Source organism: Ammodytes marinus, assembly GCF_949987685.1.
Source record: "Ammodytes marinus genome assembly, chromosome: 16".
Classification (NCBI taxonomy): Eukaryota; Metazoa; Chordata; class Actinopteri; order Uranoscopiformes; family Ammodytidae; genus Ammodytes; species Ammodytes marinus.
The window spans coordinates 8,535,599-8,553,532 of NC_137220.1; the positions used below are offsets into that span (position 1 = coordinate 8,535,599).

At 43.3% G+C, this 17,934-nt stretch overlaps 1 protein-coding gene across 1 annotated transcript in view; it reads left to right on the forward strand.

Moving 5' to 3' along the window:
- The first annotated feature begins 744 nt into the window (after positions 1-744).
- Positions 745-17,934, forward strand: part of olfm2a (olfactomedin 2a) — a 41,840-nt gene continuing 24,650 nt past the window's right edge. The window contains exon 1 of the mRNA XM_080043769.1: positions 745-1,186. Coding sequence (XP_079899895.1) covers positions 1,130-1,186 — 57 coding nt within the window. The 5' untranslated portion in view covers positions 745-1,129. The remainder of the gene's footprint in view (positions 1,187-17,934) is intronic.

Genomic DNA, 17,934 nt, shown 5'->3' on the forward strand with positions numbered 1-17,934 from the left:
AGATTTTCCTGTCAAAAAGCATATATCTATGCAGGCCCATTATATGCAATCACACACACAATGATATACAGAGGCTGTATGTACACCCACTCACAATCTCACAAATACTTATTTGAATGTCAAACCGTCATTGAATTATCTCTGCTAGTTAACAACATTCCTTATCTTCATTGTAAATCTGGGCAAGAATGATCCTCGCCATTTCCTCAACCCTGGAGAATTCCTCTTTCTTGGCATCTTGTAATTGGATATGCATCAGCGCTGAATCTATGGTTATGATGCAGATGTGACAGACTCACTATATCCTTTATCCTCTTTAACAGTCAAAGAGATATTCACAATGGGGCTCATGAGCAGCAAGACATAATCAATGCTTAATGTCAGTTCTTGCTTGAGGTATCTGTCATATTGGAGAATGGAAAAATGTCACTGCAAGCAATGCTTCTATCCATCCATCTCTCTATCCATCCATCTCTCTATCCATGCCTTTCAGTCACTGGATCAAAAGTGTCAGTGCCAACAGGGCTCTTTCTCATATTCACTCACACACACACTCACACACACACACACACACACACACACACACACACACACACACACACACACACACACACACACACACACACACGCGCGCGCGCGCGCACTCACGCACTGCCAAGCTTGGCTGCGTCAAAGAGTGGTACTTCTTTGACTGGGCTCCTTGCACACAGACGTGCTGCTCCTAGCGTCGGCACCTCGCAAGCACAGCAGTCACCTTCCAACCTCTGCGACTCTCCTCCGCGACTCTCGCTCAGTCGCAGATATCTCGCAGGAGGACGGAGGGAGGGGACCACTGTCATTCTCAGCCTCCGTGGAGTATTATTACGCACTATAGGGAGGTCAGATATTTCTGCTTTCGACAAACCTGAAAAAGAGTCTATGCTCCACAGAAGACACGCGCCTGGTCGCTTTACCGAGCCAGATAGGGCTGCCGTGCGTCCTGGTGATGAGGTTGGTGGCGCGCAGCCGAGACAGCATTAAAGGAATCCCTCTGTATCTGGAGAAACAGCCCAAGTGAAAAGGCACGAGAACGGGGGGAGGAGAGCCGCAGGAAACTGGTTTCGGCTGGGACGCTATCATTTCGACTAGGATGCATCTCTTCAGTGCCATGTTCCTACTTGTGATGTTAGCCGTCATGCCCAGTGAGGTAAGGACTCCGACACAGCAGACGCTTGCACGCACGCCATGAATAAGCTCTGTTTAAAAGTTCCCTAAAGCAATGCAAGGCTGTCCGCATGCGAATTCTTAAATATGAACAATTTGGGGTTAGAACCAGCCTTAATAAGAGCTGCGTCGTAGTTAAAAAAAGGAGGGAAACTATTATGTGAAGTCAGTGCGAAGACTATAAGCCTATGCATGTTGCAGCATAAAAGAGGGGACATTTGATTTGGTTCTGAATGTATCTCCTTTATCGGACCGACGAGATGCAAGGCAGGGCAGCATAGGTAAAAGTTGAGGGGAAGATATGACAGTTAGCCAAGCTGTAGCTGGCGGTATATCCACCATAACTCGGTTCACTCACACCACGTCTTAAGACCAACGTAGATCTTGATGTAATTCATAGGAGTATAGGCTTTGAAACAGTTAGTGTTGAGAAGAACATTGTCTTAAAAGGGAAAACGGAAGAATGTACTGTAAAGTATCCTGGCGCTTTCCCAGGAGGCTCTGTCTGATACATGTGATGCCCTGGAGGTCGTTGTTTACAGACCTTCCTATCTTACCTCTTCATCAGTGACACAGAGGCTCCCGGAGAGAAACACTATCACTGCGCTGATCAACCTGACAGGACCGAGCAATGACACTTTGTTTACGGGGATTCGTGTGTGATTTGTGGCTGTGAATACAAGCCATGCGTAATTAGGGGTGTATCAGAGCAGCACCAATAAATGGCTGTACAGATTGTGTGTGTGTGTGTGTGTGTGTGTGTGTGTGTGTGTGTGTGTGTGTGTGTGTGTGTGTGTGTGTGTGTGTGTGTGTGTGTGTGTGTGTGTGTGTGTGTGTGTGTGTGTGTGTGCGTGCGTGTGTGTGTGCCCGGGCGTGTGTGTGTGTGTGTGTGTCCGGGCGTGTGTGTGTGTGTGTGACGTGGTACGGTGGTGCATGACACCGGAGCCAAGCAGTGTCCCTTTGGTACAAATGACGAGCTTTGATGTGACAGTCTAAATTGATGTGACGGACGGTAAAGTATTTGACCCAGAAAAGCTTTCAGACAAGGCAGGAGCGTTTGAACTCGTATGGTGTCAGCTGGTCGGCATGCATGTGGTCAGTGTTGAGGTATGATCCATGACAGATTTAGAAAGTACAAGGTCTAAAAGGCTGAGGGCTATGGGCTAAACTTTTTCTGTGTTTGGGAGTGTATAAAATGGCCAATAATCAGTATGTGAGCCGGCGCTGATTCTAACCTTTAGTGGCTCGAAGCAATATATTCAGGACCACGGAGAGCGCCGTGTCGCACCTTCGGTTAAAAACAGCACTCTGAGTCAATTTGGCACCTCACAGACGGCGCCTCCTCGCACGTTGGCGGTAAGTATCATCCTTTGGCAAAGGCCACAGGAAAGCTGGGCCATTCAGGGCCTTACAAAAATCAACCCTATAAATTAAATCTCAACGGTGCAACATAAATGTAACACATCAATGTACTGTATGGACAATAGATTCTATATTACATTTATAATGGAATATTAAATAAGACACTGGGTGGTCACTCATGAGGCACATTTATTTTTATATATATTTTTATTTTTGGGTTCCTGTGGATCAATATTTTTTGAAAGCACTTTGTTAATGGTTTTGGGGTTGGTAGACTTTTCGCAACAAGCATGACTCACTCAAGTCTCACTATATTTAATAGATTCAAATAATGATATTGGCCCATTTTTGAAAATGTTTCAGGCTGAAGAATAAATAGCAGTGTGTTAACAATAATGCTGTCACAGGCAAAACAAAAAACAAACAGTAAAAGCCTTTTCTTGCAGCAAACACAATGGTCATGTGTACAGGGTGAACACTGCAGCTGACCTTTAGCAGAAGTAGCTTTTAGTCTACAGATGGTTCGCTGATGAACAGGACTTAAGCCTACTGTCATGTTCAAAGTATAAAATGTACAGCAAAGATGCTATTGGAGGAAAACCAATTGATTTGATTCAGAGTTCTTTGAAGCAAGGTGCAGGAGTCGATAGGGCTCTGTAACAATCACAGTGAGAGAAAAATCCCATTTACATGACAACAACAAAATAAAAGCACGAATATATCTAGATGTGCTTCTCACGCCTCCTTTAAGTTGAACAAGCTCTTTAGTTTCCTGATGCGTAAAAGAAACACATTTAACTGAAGTTGACTTTATAATCTAATAACTTGATACTGACACTTCAACTGAAATTGTGCATTCCATATTCCCTACACAATACTAATATAAACACATTGCCATAGCACTATGGTCTCTTCTGCAGTCAATGGAGAGGAATAAATGTCACAGTTAAACACTGGCGAATGTGACACTGAAAATGTAGCTGATGACTTACGATCACACCTCGAAGCCATCTTCAGTGGGTTCAGGCTGTAATTGGCCTTTGGGGACAATTTGTTGCAAGTGTTTACATTAAATATTTAAAAGGGCTGAAAGAAAATACGACACCACCCGTCTCTCCCCTAAGATTGCACGGCAAACATGAAGAATTGATGACTGCTTGCTATCCCCCGCAATGAGGCGAACACTCTCCATCAGCGCAGTCGAGGTATCCACATAGTTTTAGTCACAGTCTGAGCCCAGACTTGTATGAAATATTTACAGGGCCTTAATGAGACAGATGCACTTGTGCGTTCACTGCATGTGTCTGTTAAGTACCCATAATGCCCAGGGGTCCTTGGTGTTAGTGATACAGATGGGCACCTGCTTGACCTTGGCACAGATGCCTGTCTATGGTTTGCACATCAAGCCGTGCATGAAAGGACACATGTGTTGAGGCGTCTGTCAGTGTGTGTGTGTGTGTGGGCGTGTGGCAGTGTGTGTGTGTGTGTGTGTGTGTGTGTGTGTGTGTGTGTGTGTGTGTGTGTGTGTGTGTGTGTGTGTGGGTGTGTGGCAGCGTGTGTGTGCGCATCTGTAAGTAATACATGCACTATACACCCCATAAAGAATAGAATGTACATTTTAACCATCTCCTCATTCATTCAGATGAATTTGTGATGCAATCTTTCTGCACGTTTAATGTATATCATTTTGGGAAATTCGTTTCAGAAAATGCAAAATATCCTGTGAAAAAAAGTGTACGGATCCGTCGGGAGTTAAAAATGAAAGCTTGTCAGCATAATGTGGACTTAAAACTAATTGTCTGTAAGCTCAGCATCTTTCCGTTGGTGTAGTAAATATGAACAGCTTAGCATTGATGCACAGCCTACATTATCTTGGGAGTAGAGATGCTCCGTTTACTGTATGTAAACTGGACTTTAATTTAGAGAATTAAAGCTGTGCCGCGAATAATGAGATGATCAGATATATGAGTACTAAACAAAGACTAAAAAAAAGACCACAGTAAAATTCACTGTTGGTAAAATATCATTTTGATCACAAATTATGTCACGTGGAATTCCATTTGGTAATTGTTGCCTAACCAAATCCATGAATCTTCATGAATACATATCACATATCGGTTAAAGACAAAGCATATGAGACTAAGATGAATGTGTATAGATAATAAAGACTTGTGTTCCACTTAAATTCCTTTCAGATCATGAAGCTGATTTAAAAAAGTATGCTGGAGCCTCATTGAGATTTGATGTTATATTGTTAAAGGGACATTTTTATTTTTGTTTTGTTTAATTTTCTGAGGCTGCTCAATTTCTGCTTAAGTTGTCCAGTAGAAATATGGAGAGTGATGGAGATTGAAACCAACACTTGCTTTGTTCTGTTCAAACACCAAGTGCAGTGGGGGAGAAAAAACCTAATTGCTTGTCATTCTCAAATTGGAAGACAGAATCCTGTGTAAGCAATTGGCTCGATTTTTTTCAGCAATTTACTGAATCCTTTCTCTCATCAGGGATCACGATAAATAACCGGTGTGAACAGACTGCCATTTACGACTGTGTTAAGTTGTTTTTCCTCATTCCAAATTTGTGTGATGATTGCGCAAGAAACTCACCCAACTGGGGTTGATTTATAACTAAAAGGCGAGTACCGTAAAGGAACGCGCTTGTAATTTATGTTGCTGTTTAAAAATCATTTGGCACAAACATATAGTTTATTTACATTTAGCTAATTATACAGTAGGCTACTTTACTGCTGTAATATAAGTGCCACTCTATTGAGATGGTTTAATTGATACAAGCTATGGCAAAGCTATACTGAGTAGACTATCTCATAGCTCATATGTCAATATCCTTAACAAACCTGACATCATGTTTAAGGTCTGATTCCACAGGCAAACAACCAAAAGCAAAGTGATGTAGAGCTATTAGCAGTTAGCTGACCTAATGCTAACGCTATCTAAAAGGTCTCTTCATGTCAGGACAGCAAGGACAGACGTCAGCTCAATCAGAGTCAGGCAGGACAAACAGCTGGGTTGGCAAATCTGAGCTTGAGACAGCTTTGACCGTTCCAGTGACCCTTGGGCCAAAAATCTGTATTCCTATAGTGCCAGAGCAATGAGAGCAAATCAGCATGATCATAATAAAAGCCCTTCCCCAGACATGGGTATAATCCAACCACTTGTGGTGAATTCCTGTCCCGCTCTCCATGCCAAGAGACCATTACACAGAAACAATGAAACTTGAAAAAAAAAATACTTTTTACAGAGAGGTTTTTACTTCTGTTGTTATCCGGCAGACTACCTTTTTTTCCTAAATATCAATATATGAGATTGTGCAGCTTGATGACAGTCGAAGAGGAAACGAGATGTGAGTGTACCGCTCCCAAGAGGAAGGACACTGGGTAGAGAAGAGCCGGACAGAATGTGCTTTGCCAAGCAGCAGCCGCCTAACCTCCACCTAGAGAATTAAATAAATGAAAAGCTGCAGGAGCCGGGGTGTAAATCTGCCAGTGAGACACAAAGACACATGCTCAACTGTTAGAATCACCCCGCTATGCTACGACCGCTCCAGTGCTCGTCTGAATTACCAACGCCGCATTACAACATAAGCCCATTGGAAGGTCAAGCTGCAGTACACAGGCACAACTTTAAATCCAATATGAGAACTTCACATATTTAGCATGCAGTTCACATTATGTTAATGTTCTGAAGAGCGTACACATTTCAAGTACACTAGTGTTATATATCTAATGTGAGCCACATATTACAAATAAGTATCAATAATTTAAGGCTTAGTGGCCTTTTCACAATTTTCCTCCGCTGTTAAATAAATTCGATAATCCACGTAACCTTATTTCTGTGTTGCCTGTCTGTCGCGTACAATTATGTTGAGTACCATGTGGGTGAGCCCACCTTTCAAGCACAGCCCAATGATATACAAAGGTGCTGCTTCACAATCAGCTACAGATAATGAAGTGGCATGACGTGGGATTCAGCGCTGCTTGAGGAGATTGAATAGTATGTGCTTGTATCATGGCTGATTAGCGTAGAGCTCCAAAAGATGCATTATAATGATAGCACATTGTGCGAGTCTGAATCTCACCCACGGTAAAGAGACGTGTGTCATAAAAGAGAAGAAAAGGGGGGGGGGGGGGGTGGGGCTTAAGAAAGGAGACCGGAGCACAAAGAGAGAGAGATTTTAAGCAATTGTGCTGTCCGCTGTTCGCCCTCTCATCTTAATGTTTGATGTGCTTTTAATGTAGCCTGCTGCTTTATCATCAGAAGTGTGTGCTTCCGTGCGTTAGTAAGGACAAATGGTCTTTATACACACAGTGATATTGTGGGGACTCACCTCCCATCTGAGAAAGTAATGAGGTCCTCACAAGGTGAACCATTTGTTTTTTAGGGATACTTTTTTTTTAGGAAGGACATACGCGTTGAACATTGTGGTGTTAAGAGCAAGTCAATACTGTACAATTCCACCCAGGCACAGTGCGTGATATGCGGTAGAGGAAAGAAGGGGTGGTGAGTAAGTGTGTTTTTTAATGGACGGGGAGGTTTGAGTGCCTGTGTGTGAGTGGTCCGGTGGTTGATGATGGTGTACCTGTTTCTGGGTCAGTTATTCTAAATGTGGTTCTAAATGACTCACACAGGGGTGATATTAGCGTGTGATGATGGCAATGAGCTTTTTTGCGGTGCGGGCCCGGGGTGAAACGGGTGACTGATTTTACTACCGTGGAGTGCCTTGCATGAGGCGCGGAGGCAGGCGGCAGGAGGCGAGGTAATTGGTTAACAGATGGGAACGGCGGGTAGAGAAGCATGTGAGGTCATGTGGCCTCACTCCCAGACTAACAGCATCTCCGTGTCGCTGCCATGGTCTGCTCCCTGAGGTAGAGAGGGTGTGCCAGGCAGTGTAGTCTTTACCTGTCCAGATGGGATGCCCCTTCATGTACGTGTACACCCATGACCTTTCTGACTTGCAAAACAAACCAAAGACAAAATCATGAAGATTAAGTCCATACTATATATACTGCAGCAGGCTTCTGTAAAACATATGACTAGTATTCTATGTAGGATATTTTCCTGATACACTGAACAGACAGATAAAAACCCAATCCCTTGCAACATGTTTGTTTTTCTGAGTTTTTAAGCTGAGTGAGTAGGTGGGGGCCTGTTTAACTTCCATCCACATGGGGCATCTGACGTGGACACCCTGGGAATGGGAGTGTTGTGAGATATTCCAGAGGACAGCAGACACTCTTCCTTCAAACTGGGATTGTCAAAGTCAAATGGGAAGATCTGGTAACCTTAGTAGTTGGTCCACGTTTTTAATGACCACTTGCTCATTCCGAGCCACAGACGCACCAGCACTTATGCTCCAGGGTTGTGTGGGCTCTGAATGACCTCTGTTGCCGTTTTCTGTCTTGCTGAAAACCCAGCGGCCTGCCGGCCTAAAGTGACCATTAACAATCCCATGGACTGAGCTGGCTGACTCCAGGGCAGCATATCATCGTCATTAGAAAAGGTCTTTAAGCTCTTCTGGGACTGACTACTAAATACAGTTGTTATAGCTTTCTCATTTACACAGACATGGTTAACCTGGCAGCTAACCAGCAGACGGCTGTACACTTGGGGCCTAAATACACACACACACACACACACACACACACACACACACACACACACACACACACACACACACACACACACACACACACATAAATGTAATAAACATACATGCAAAAAGAAAGAAAAAAAATGTATGTGTCCTTTGAGCCTGCAGTGTCCCTTTTTGACCCCAATTATTTCTTCCAGACATCGACTAAGTAATGTACAATTTCTCAAAAGATTCTCTGTGCTCACATAGGGGATGTTATTTGCATGCGTGCTGTCAGTGTCAAAAGTGTATGGAAGGATCAGCTTGACTGTAGGGATTAATATCAGCTCTATATCGAATCCCCCCCACCCCACACACACACACACACACACTCACTTTCTCTCTTTCCTTCTGTGTGACTGTGCTGGAGGGTGAAGGACTCCCAGAGCTATATGTCTGTGACTCTAAGCCAGAAGGACATTTCTCTGACAACACCCAGAAGAGGCGCACAGATGCACACACACACACACACACACACACGCACACACACATACATTCAGTCTCTGTTTCACAGGCATCGTCTCCGTCTCCCTTTCTCCCATCCCCTTTCGCTTTGTAGTTCACAAACAATGTCAGCAATGGGATCCACAATAGACAGGAGCCAAACAATGCATTGAATCGATACCAACAAACATGGCCACGGTTGTAAAATATATCCTAGGGTTATGATGAATATGATTGACAGAGGACAACGAGGGCCCAGACATGCCTGATCATCATGGTCAATGCTGGACACACTGCCAACTGTAATAAGGCTAACGACGCACGTTACCCTAGTAACTGCCATCATGGGACTCACCAAATGATTTTGTTTTATTTTTTTGCACCCATCTGCTCTTTTTTTTTTGCATTGCAGTAGGCACCCCCTGACCAGTTTTCTAGTACGACCTTGCTTTCCCCTGCTCGATGAATCTTTTATGAGCCTGGCAATGTGGGTTTCTGTGTAGAAGATTGGAATATAAATATGGCTGTTGCGCCTAGAGCTCCTCTTCCCGCTCCGATACAAAAGCTTTCATAAGACTGAGCAGATTGGGCAGGCTGCTACTTGAACGGTGCTCTTCACAATTCTTTTTTTCGCTTTCATCGCAAAAGACACACGTCCCGCATCAGGAGAGAGTGATGCATCCTCAAACACCAGACTGTGATATCCTGCCTCCACCTGCTCCATCACACATGGCTATATGGACCAACATACCACACATGCTCGTTTTCCTTTACAAGAGCTTGGGGTTTAATGTCAACGTCTGAAGACAGATATTTTGCACAGCATAGTTTTCTCTCTTTGAAAGCCCTAGGTTGTTTCACGTATAGCTCACGTTCATGGAGTCAAAGGGGGAGTCAGCGATAATCTCTTGTTGTCAAAATCACTTTTTGTCAAAATCAGTGAATGATCTGCTACCTGTCTGTACTGTCCGTGTGCTGAAAAAACAAATACCCTTTATTGACATACCTGTTTACAGAGCCTAGGCTTTGTATTAACACTGGATTTTTTTTCTTCAGTGCACACACAGTATTGACAGGTATAGCGGATTGTGAGGAGATTGTCACTGATTTTTACAACATGCATTCTCCAGAATCACTGACTCTACCTTTGAAAAGCTTTTGCAGCAATTGACATCACAGGAAGTTGGTGAATCTTGGTGGATCTCCTCAAACTTTCTCTCTTACTACCTCTCTCTCTCTCTCTCTCTCTCTCTCTCTGTCTGTCTTTCATCTAAATGTCTCTTCTTTATCCCCCTTCGCCCCTTATCTCACATGATCCTTTCTACTTTTATTCCAGAGAATACCCTCCCTGCTATGTGCGCGCGTGTGACAGCCTTGCCTCCCATGCTGAAAAGCTAACTCAGTTGCAGAGCTTTCATTTGGGGAGGAGGAAAGAGGGATGAGAGATGAGAGAGCAATGCGGCGCGGCAGAAGCGGAGTGGCAAGAGGAACCATTTAATCGATGTGTTTTCTCCGCGTGGCACTGTCACAGCCACTCAGTAGGGCCCATTGATGAAGGGACTGGCTCTCTCTCTCTCTCTCTCCTTCTCTCTCTCTCTATCTATCTCTCTCTCTCTCTCTCTTAAAGCCTCCAGTCAGGGAGGCGTGGGAGCCCGGCAGCCACCAGACACTGCTGCATATCAAGCAGGCTGGCAGAGCTGCAGACCCACGGTGAGAAGGGTAGAGAGGTCCTTTGATAGAGACACTACATGTAGGGAGAGAGGGGAGATAACAAGATGCTCCACTGGAAGGGACACCAGCTTTACATTACATTATGCCGCCTGATTCTAAACCCCACTGGGATTTCTCCCAAGTCCACAAAACACACACACAGACACGGTCGTGTGCATGTGTGTGTGCGTGTGTGTGCGTGTGTGTGTGTGTGTGTGTGCGTGTGTGTGTGTATTCAGTTATTATGGATCATATCAAATAAAAAGCCAAATGGAATGATATCTGCAGCGTCGATGACATTGACTGAATGAAGTTTGATCTGGCTTTGATGGGTTACACAATCCTGGAGGAAAATGATGCAACAGGCCGTCTTCTGCATTCATTATTAATAGATCTAAAGGCTGGGATTTAGATAAGCACATTAGTTGAAATGAGCATTTCTTAGAGTGAGTCCTGTGTATGCAGCAGCAGCACGGAACCTTATTATAAAGTCCTCATTATGCCCGTTTCATTATTTATCGAGAAAACAAACAAAACATGGTTTTGAAACAATGCCCTTGAGTGTGTCCTGAGTTCTTCCTCTACAACATTTTTCATATTCTCTTTTCAACTTTCAGATGCCTCAGACGCACAGAGAGCCTGAACAAGGAACAAAATATATATTCTCATTAGTAAAGAAAGCCTCCTTTTGCCCATCTTGTCCCTTAGAAAATTCTCTTGCTAATTGGTATGCTTACGCTCATCTAAATGATGTTGAATTTTCGGTGTGGATAAGAAAACTGTTGCATTGATTTAAAAAAGTCTTCATGTGCATCACAAACAACCACCAGCAAAACACTGTGTACAGTATATAACAGACATTTAGTTCACACACACACACACACACACACACACACACACACACACACACACACACACACACACACACACACACATACATACTGAAGACAGATGCTGTGGTGGTCAGGCTTGGTGGGCATCTGTCAGAGAACAAAGTGAGAGGATGTGGATTGGGTTTGAATTAGTGCCCAGAGGAGAGGCTGAGGAGGGCAGCATGGCTGGGAAGTGAGTGAGTGAGAGGGAGGGAGAGAGAGAGAGAAAGTGGAAAAGACAGAGCAGAATTGCTGGAAATGAAATTTGGAAGTTTCAGGCAGGGGTAGCGGGAAAAACAAGAGAGAGACAGAGAGAGAGAGAGAGAGAGAGAGAAAGTGCCCTCAGACTGTGCCTGCAGGGTTATTATGTTTCCCATCCGAATTCAAAAGGAGAATAACAAATCAGAGGACTATCGCTTCGTCACTGTGATTTTATTTCCCTCTTTACTGGCACTGACACTCCTTGCAGATCGTCTTTAATTAGCTCCGCATTGCTTAATCAATACGCCCGCGACCATGACAAAATACTGGCATGTGCATCCTGTCACTATGACGAGACACCTGGCCGGAAGAAAGGATGTAGTGTTGACAGACAGGACGAGAGAAGTAAATGTGTGTTAAGTGGCATTTATGTGGGAGGGTTAAAAAACAGTAAAACATCATGCTCTGATTGAAAAGCGGCTCTCGTGATGATGATGATGATGATAACAGTCTACCCTTGTTTATCTTCTATTGAGTTTACAAGCCTGCAGATTGTGTAGCCAGACATACGGTGCATTGTCTGCGTCTTGCTGCATCACAGAGCGAGCAGGTTGAAGCAGTCTCTGGGCTCGGTTAGCATACGAGACAGACAGGCAGTGATAGCCCTATCATCGTGTCACACTATATGCTATGGGATCTGATGCTCTGATCCTCGTTATGTTTTTGAGCAGCAGAGTTGAGTGCTTCAGCCACTTTAATGGTGATGTGATGAATAGGTATTCAGCAGAGGTCCTCTCTCTTTAAGCCCTAATGCCTCCGGCTACTGGCCCTCTCAGGCCCGTCTTACATCTCTTACTGCTCTCAGGGAGAATAACAGCGTGCAGTGAGCTGGTGGGGATGCAGCCATCTTCAGAAAAGAGAGTACTTCTCCCTTGTCAGGCAAATTCTTTTCATCTGTATGTGTGCTGTATGGACATGTGCAGCACAGTGGCACTGGCCATGCTTAAAAATCTGTGTTGATCATCATCAAAACAGCCCCTATTTAAAGATCTCCTATTATACTACTTTTCTGGTCTTAATTTCTCATTAATGACTCCTATAGAGCAACCTGACACGAATCACAGCACAAAAAACCATGTAGATTTTCGGGAAACTCTTCCTCTCATCTGGGTGCATTCAGCAGTCTCTGTCCACACTCGGCTTTGTGCCCCCTCGCCCCCCTCCTGCAAACCCCACTCCGTTGTGATTGGTTACCTTCCTTCCGGAACACTTTCAGCAGCGCGAGGGCAGATTTGAGCAGGCAGGTGGGGGCATGGCCGGAGCACGTTGCAGCATTACCATACATGGGAAAATCCGGATTTGTGACGTTACGAATCCCGGAAATTTGAACAAGTGAATTCTCAACCAGCTGCCCTAGTGTTTAGCGCTCTGCACAGCCACCCCAGACGGTCAGCACGGAATACGTCTAAATGCATGTAAGTCATTATTTGATACTTTAGTATGGTTAAACATGACTATAAATCATTATAACAACGTGTATAGGTCATAAAAGTCGAACAAGTATAATAGGTCCACTTTAATGTAAACAGTGGGACTCAGATCAAACTGAAACTGATCGACCTGAGCATAATAGAAGCAATTTAAGAAGAGCATATTGATTATATACATGTGTCATATGTTGATTCAGCAAAGTGCCACTTAATGGTGAATATCGAGGAAAATACAAATTCTGATTATTATGGACCGAAGCCTTTTAAAACATAGTAACATGCTAAATTAAAATAAGTGATTTAATTTGTGGGTGTCAGTGTTGTCCCCGGAATCAGCAACCCTTTTAGAAATTATTATTAAAGGGTATTTATGCCATCATAATCTCCCATTGCTCAGTGAGGGGACTTATTTTTGAATTAATTCTGGTCCATTTTACCCAATGGCAAATCAGGCAACATACGGAATATCCCAGAAAACAATGCCCAGTGGAGTTACAGACCGCCATGTCTTCAAGACCAATGATAATATTTATGTAAAGAATTAGCATAGGAAGCACCTCCTTTAGGGAAAAATAATCTGCTATTCCCTTCCTTGGGGCTGCCTGGAATACTAATGCAAGGGATGGGATGGCCTTTTACTGATATCATATCTCTATCAGACTGCACTCACAAATACCATCGTTAAGCCCCGCAGATCTGCATCATGCTCAGAGTGGAACGTGTGCTGCACAACATCCTACACACAAATGGTATACAGATAAAGACGCAAGAATCCACAGAGGAACAATTTGTCTATAAAACACACATTGACTCAAGTCGAAAGCTGAATTGAGATAGTAATGCAGGACATGTAGCTACAGTCAGCATACTAGTTTATTGCGTTTTTACTAGCTGAACGTTGCATCTATTGCTGTTGAGAGATCCAGCCTGATGATTCAATGCAACCCCCCGTGGTAAAGAGCCTGAGTCTGTGGCCACTCTTTTACCATTAGGGTTCTATCTCTTCTCCTCCTTCCCTCCCACCAACACTTCTTCATCTCACACTCGGCTAACTCCAGCAGATATTATCCCTGTATAATGTTCAACATGCTCTCATTTAGTTTAGTTAAGTTTAGTTTATTTCACATACAAACAATATAAGAAAACACGTAGTGCTAGAACATATAAGTACATATGTGGGTGCGGCAGACCCCTGTACAGGCTTATATGGAAATCCACACCCAAAATACATTTGCATATTAGAAAACAAAGCACATACACACACAGACACAGTAAATACTTTATACACTCAATTTCTCCGGTGTGTTGGTATTTTCCCTGCCTGTTAGTCTGCCTTATCTCTGAACCAATCAGTGGCTCCTCTTGTTTGACAGTGTTTTTTTGGAAGATTACATGGCTGAAATCATCGGCAGTGTGTCGGGGGAAGGTTCAAAAGGACACATACTAACGCAATAATGTTTATTTGTTTTTACTGTTATGATGTACTACTCTTTCCACCAGCAAGGCATAACTCCATAAAAGCAAACTGTGACAAGACAATTTGTTATCTACAAAGTTTCTCCTAGCCATTTTTCTTTGCCCCATATCTCCACGAGGCATCTAAATGATGTTGTAATATTCAGTTAGGGGCTGTTTTGTTTAGTTTTTTTTCTCTCCAGTGCACACTGTGCCTGTGTCGTCCTTATAATGTGTCCCTAATTAAATGTTACAGCTTCTCTGAGCATTAATGACCTGAAGACAGAGGATACAAATGGAGGCTTCTGTATGAGCTCTGACAAATATGCTGGACAAAAGGCCCACAGGCTGGTTTTGTCCTTTTATTGCTAATATACAGTCGTAGCTGTAGAATGGGGTTCTGGTCATTGTTTTGTTTCTCCTGACAATGTTTAGTGCTTAGATGCATTAAGATAAAAAATAAATATGTTTTATCACAATTGGCTGCTGCAAGCTCTCAGTCAATCAGACTGTGGGTTGGCAGGATCTCTCTACTCCTCTCGGGTCCTGTTACTTTCACAGTTGCAGACGTGGCAGAAAACAGACAAGATGTAAATTCATCACCTCTGGGAGATTCCAATGCATCACCCATCTATTTCTCCCTTTTTCCGTGTGTCTCTCTCTGCCTCTCCGTAACACCATTGTTTCTTCTATAATGTTTTTTGTCTATCTCCTGTATTGTTCGTTGGCTTGTTGTCCTCTTGTGTAACCTGCCACAGTGATTAGCTAACCATAGTCATATCTTCTTCACTCTGTGACTGGGTGACTCAGACACCAAATATGAAAACGCAGCAGCAGACACTTTGTCGACGGCTTGTCTCTTCAGTTAAGGAACTAGTAGCATGGCCTCTATCATTAGATTAGCTCTCAGCTCTTCTGCATATAGAGATGAACACATCATTAATGAAACAAAACACTTTCCAGTTGTATCAGTTGTGCTGTCTGAAATTAAACTGCTTTTTGAAGAAAAGATTTCTTTCCAGCACTCAGCAGAATACAATTTACCATCTGGATGAAAAACTCGATTATTTATGGCTGAGTGAAGAGGCCCATGCCACAAGTTCTGTGAAGGGCATTTTTTTTTAAAGGCGAGCGAGCATGGGGGGGCATTCTCAATTAGCAGCAGGCTCTCTTTGAGCTACCTCTCTGTCGGCCTGAAGACTCCCAATGTGCTGTCAGTAATTACTCAATTTACAGGAATAGCTTCCCCCATGTAACAGAGAGAATGTTTGATTAGCTGGGTGGGTAGAAAAGGTCAGGATGTGGCACAAGCAATTCAACTGGGCAAATTTACCACAGGAAGTGCTGCACAGAGTTCTATTCAGCTGGTGGAGAACAGAGCATAGAGCCATGCTGTGCTGCAAAATGCATGGCAGCTGATTGTAGTTCTTTGATCAAGCCTTTTCTTTGGTAAGCAGAAAGTGGTGCCCTGCTTGACATTCAACCATATACCATCCATGAATACCCTACAAATAATAGTGTACATGCCTCATGGGCTGTTGGAATTGTAATCAAGGTAGCAATCAGAAGCAACATGCCCTCCATGAATAATCAATTCTGCATGTTCCAGCAAAACTATTCTTGAGGTTTCAAAGAACAAGTACACTGAACTAGGATTTGTCCAATGTCATGTTGGTTTAGACAAAGAAAGCATCTGCCCCTCTGGTGGGTCATTTAAAAAGGATGGAAAAGAGACGTGGTTGCTAGATTTGACCAATTAGATTATTGTTAAGACATCTACAAATGTCCAACTCGTGTAATGGTGCAATTATAAGAAACCTTGTCTTGGCTTTGAATATTTCACTCAATCTGAGGACTGCTTCAAAATGTTTTATGAGCAAATAAAGATTATCCATACACTATTAAAGAATATATATTGTCTATACGGTTATGTGAGCACTGTACAGGTAATTAAGACCATTGATGGTCTTGGTCTTAGATCTACAGTCTTGCCTCGGGATATATTATTAATGCATCTCCTGGTCTTCAGTGCGGGGTTGATTAGATTGGCTCAATGGGCTATTCTGTAAAGACAATAGATGGACTTAGCACAGGGTGTTGTAGGTGTATTACAGTCAATGCAGCCAGGCAGACACACTTAGGTGTATTGATTTGCTCTCCCACGTGTTCCCACTGCAGGGAGAGTTTCTCACCTGTTAATAGACATTATTGTAGTTAAGCACTACTGCGCCGAGCCTGGGGCAGTGACACTGTTCTGTTCCTTCTTTATGTATGGTCACTGAGATACTGTACATTATGTGCATGTCAAAGCTCAACTGGGTCTCTCACGCACGCAGCACTGTGGCAACCACCATTACTGTAGAAATTTCACAGTTGAGTGGACAGAAAGCGTAGCTCATGCAAGTGGACACACAAATACGGAGGAGCAATGGCACACACAAACAAGGCTATGCATGCATATGTTAACACACACATAACACATACACTAATTCACACATTTTTAACATAAGCTCTACATCATGCACACTGTTTGAGATTATAATACTTAATCTTGTTAAACAGTGTTAATGCAAGGTTATCGAGTCCCATGTCAGGTCGCCATGCAAGCCAGATTCATCATGTCAGGATTGATATATTGTCAATTGCCTGTGTGGAACAGAGGTCCTATACTTCATTTGTGGTGAATGTTCACTGCCTGAATTATTGAACGCATTCAACTCGATAGGATGTGTTCTCTATGCTTTATGCATGCAGAGGGACAATGTCTGTGTACTCTTCAGTCCTCTTGTGGTTTCACTCGCTGCTTTAAAATATAAAAGCCCAGATGAGTTTCCTTAATCAAAGGCCCACAGGAGCCGTTAATAGATTAAACACTCCATGTTGAAAGCACACCACTGTGTGCCTGCCTAAACCCTGGGGTCCAGGCTATTCAAGACATTTAAATAGTTGCCATGGTAATGAGGTCACGCTTTGTTTAAGATGATTATGATCTTGATGTATTTAGAAGGCAGTGGGCCTCCATGTCCATCATCTAATTAATGAATTATGACTCAGAAAAGTAGCCAGTATTCTTAGAACCAGATGACAGCAGCATCTTCCAGAGTGAGGGGCATGGCTCGTTGGCGAGTCATAACAGCTCTGCATCATTATGAATTAGGTCTGTGTAATTAGCTGAGGTGTAATTTGGTCCTTTTTTCCAGGTGTGAATCTGTAGCTTGCTGTGTGTTCCTCTGTGCTCGTGTATGGCTCTTCCTGCTCCCTGGTATTGTCATCTCACCCAGAGCTTGTCCCTATGACCTCAGGCAATGTGGCGCTCTACTGCCATCCATGGGTGTGAAGAAATGCTGCAATTTCTGCAGTTGGTGGGGATTTTCAACCATTTGAACTGATGCCCTTTACAGACCCTGGCCACAGGATTTACTTTTAAATGATTAGGTTGGAGCATCAAGCCATGTTGGCATGTACTGTATATGTGGAGGAGCCATACACGTGCATGTAGATGTTCCACAGTCTTGTATTTGTTTTTGTATTGTATTGTTTCGTAGTGC